Source organism: Vanellus vanellus (assembly GCF_965231255.1).
Source record: "Vanellus vanellus genome assembly, chromosome: 27".
Lineage (NCBI taxonomy): Eukaryota > Metazoa > Chordata > Aves > Charadriiformes > Charadriidae > Vanellus > Vanellus vanellus.
Window position 1 is genome coordinate 988,339 of NC_138932.1, and position 2,090 is coordinate 990,428.

A 2,090-nucleotide genomic window follows, 5' to 3' on the forward strand; every position below is an offset into this window, starting at 1 on the left:
GCAATCACCCAACGGCATCCAGGAGAAGCAGGAAGGAGCTAATTTCCAGTGCCACTAGCGGTGCCGAGTGTAACAAAATAGCAGTAGTTGACATGTGTCTTGAGAAAGATGTGGGCTTTCAGCTCAAACAGTCTGAGCCCCGGTGCTGTCCCCTCCCCTCTCGGAGAGCTGCCAAAGCATTTCTCTTTGGCAACGAGGTGGATCTTCACACCTGCTTGCATGGCTCTCAATGTTATCTTCTATGTCTCGGACTTTTTTTTTGCTTTTATCCTGCAAATAAGGAGCTGTGGCCTTTAGAGGTCAACATATTCTGTGGGGTGATGAGGTTCTGGGCACTTTTTCAGCCAGGACAGGGTTGGGTGGAAGGGCCATCTCCAAAGCTTCGGCTTTGCTCCAGAAGATGGACCGATGAAGCAAGCAGGGGCAGGTGGGTCTTTTAATTCCTCAGGCTTCGTGCCCTGATCTTTGTCATTAATAGGATGGAAATAGTTAGTCTTTGTCAACGGAGCACTCAGGGACCTTGTTCAGATGTGAGTGAATATAGCAGGGCATGCAAGGCTGTCAGGGGTCCCCAAAACTGTCTTCTGGCTGCTCAGGTGCCTTTTGGGGGGAATTCACACCCATTAGGTCAAGGAGAGGAGCTAGAAAACCCCTTCTGAAGACCTGAGACCCTTCTCTACAGGAAGTCCAGCGGGACTTTGTCCTCGCCCCACTGACTGTCCCCATGGCCATGGTGGCTCTTTCAGATGGAGCATCTAAGGGAGGATAGAGAGCAACTTTCCACTCCTTTTTACCTGGATTATTTCTGGCTTTATCTCGTGCCAACTCAATAGCAGGGATTAGGTTCTGGGAGCAGAGCCTCATGAGACGGGGCTATAATTAAACCTGAATTTAATTTAGCAAAACAAACCCCAAACAGACAAGCCTTTGGAAACACAGGCACCCACGGGTTTTCCTATTAAGGGCAGGTGAGGCTGGCAATTAGATACTTATGTGGCACAGGAAACAGATAAAAAAGGAATGATATCCATCACAAATGAGTCAAGCAAACGATGTAAACAGAGGGCGGTTTGATGGGGATTGGGTATTAAACTAATAGATCGCTATGACAGAGAGCTGTCTCATTTCCGGGGAAAGGGATCCGAGATTGCTATAAAACTGCTCCTGTCCCAGGGATCTTCATTACCTCCCCTTGCTTTCCTCTCAACCTCAGGTAGGTCTGGCAGCACGGATGGATTTTCCTTCTGTGGGGAATCATTTCCCAGCCAAGGAGTGCGGAGCACGGGTTTAATGCAAACCCCGCTGCTGGGATATGGGGATGCGCGCAGGGCGGTGGGATGCACGGAGGGAGGTTGGGATGTGCCGTGCTGCTACACCTGGCTGATGAAATCCTCCCTCGGTGGATGCACCAGACATGGGGGGTCTCCTGGGATCCTGCACGGCAGTGCCGGGGGCGGGATTGCAAAAGGGGCGGGCACAGGGACCCCAAGATGGGGGCGTTGGGGCAATTGGGGTGGTGGGATGTGCAGCAGCTCCTGACGATTCCTCTCTCCCCGCAGGTCTCCCCGAAACACCACGATGTGCTCACGCCAGGACAAGGACCAGTGCCACAGGCAGGAGCGCTACACTCGCCAGAGCAGCGGCGGCTGTCACAGCTCCGGTGGTGGCGGTGGTTGTCACAGCTCCGGTGGCGGTGGTGGTTGTCACAGCAGCGGTGGCGGCAGTGGCTGCCACAGCTCTGGCGGTGGCGGTGGCTGCCACAGCTCTGGTGGTGGTGGCTGTCACAGCTCCGGCGGCAGCAGTGGCTGCCATGGGAAGCCACAGGTCCAGTGCCAGCAGCAGCAGCAGCAGCAGCAGGTCCACCAGCTGCCCTCGCAGAAGATGAAGTGATGGCGTGTCCCACACGCCGCGGCTCCGGCAGCAAAAGCCACGCATGGACCAGCTCCCTCCGGCCTCCCCAGAGCTTCGCAAGCCCCGGGGATGCCCGGCTGCCACCCCTCTCCTCTGCCCCGCAGGACCATCGCTCCCTGGGGAAGGGGCATCACTTGTGCTTCCCTGCTGCCTGCGCCTGATGCTCCAGGCTCTGCTTT

At 55.7% G+C, this 2,090-nt stretch overlaps 1 protein-coding gene across 1 annotated transcript; it reads left to right on the top strand.

The window, feature by feature from the left end:
* Positions 1-1,578: 1,578 nt before the first annotated feature.
* LOC309682200 (uncharacterized protein) lies at positions 1,579-1,890 on the top strand (the record flags this gene model as incomplete). The annotated part of the gene is made up of 1 exon (XM_082496227.1): positions 1,579-1,890. One exon carries the CDS (start codon positions 1,579-1,581, stop codon positions 1,888-1,890), a length of 312 nt encoding a protein of 103 aa, XP_082352353.1.
* Between the last annotated feature and the right edge of the window lie 200 nt (positions 1,891-2,090).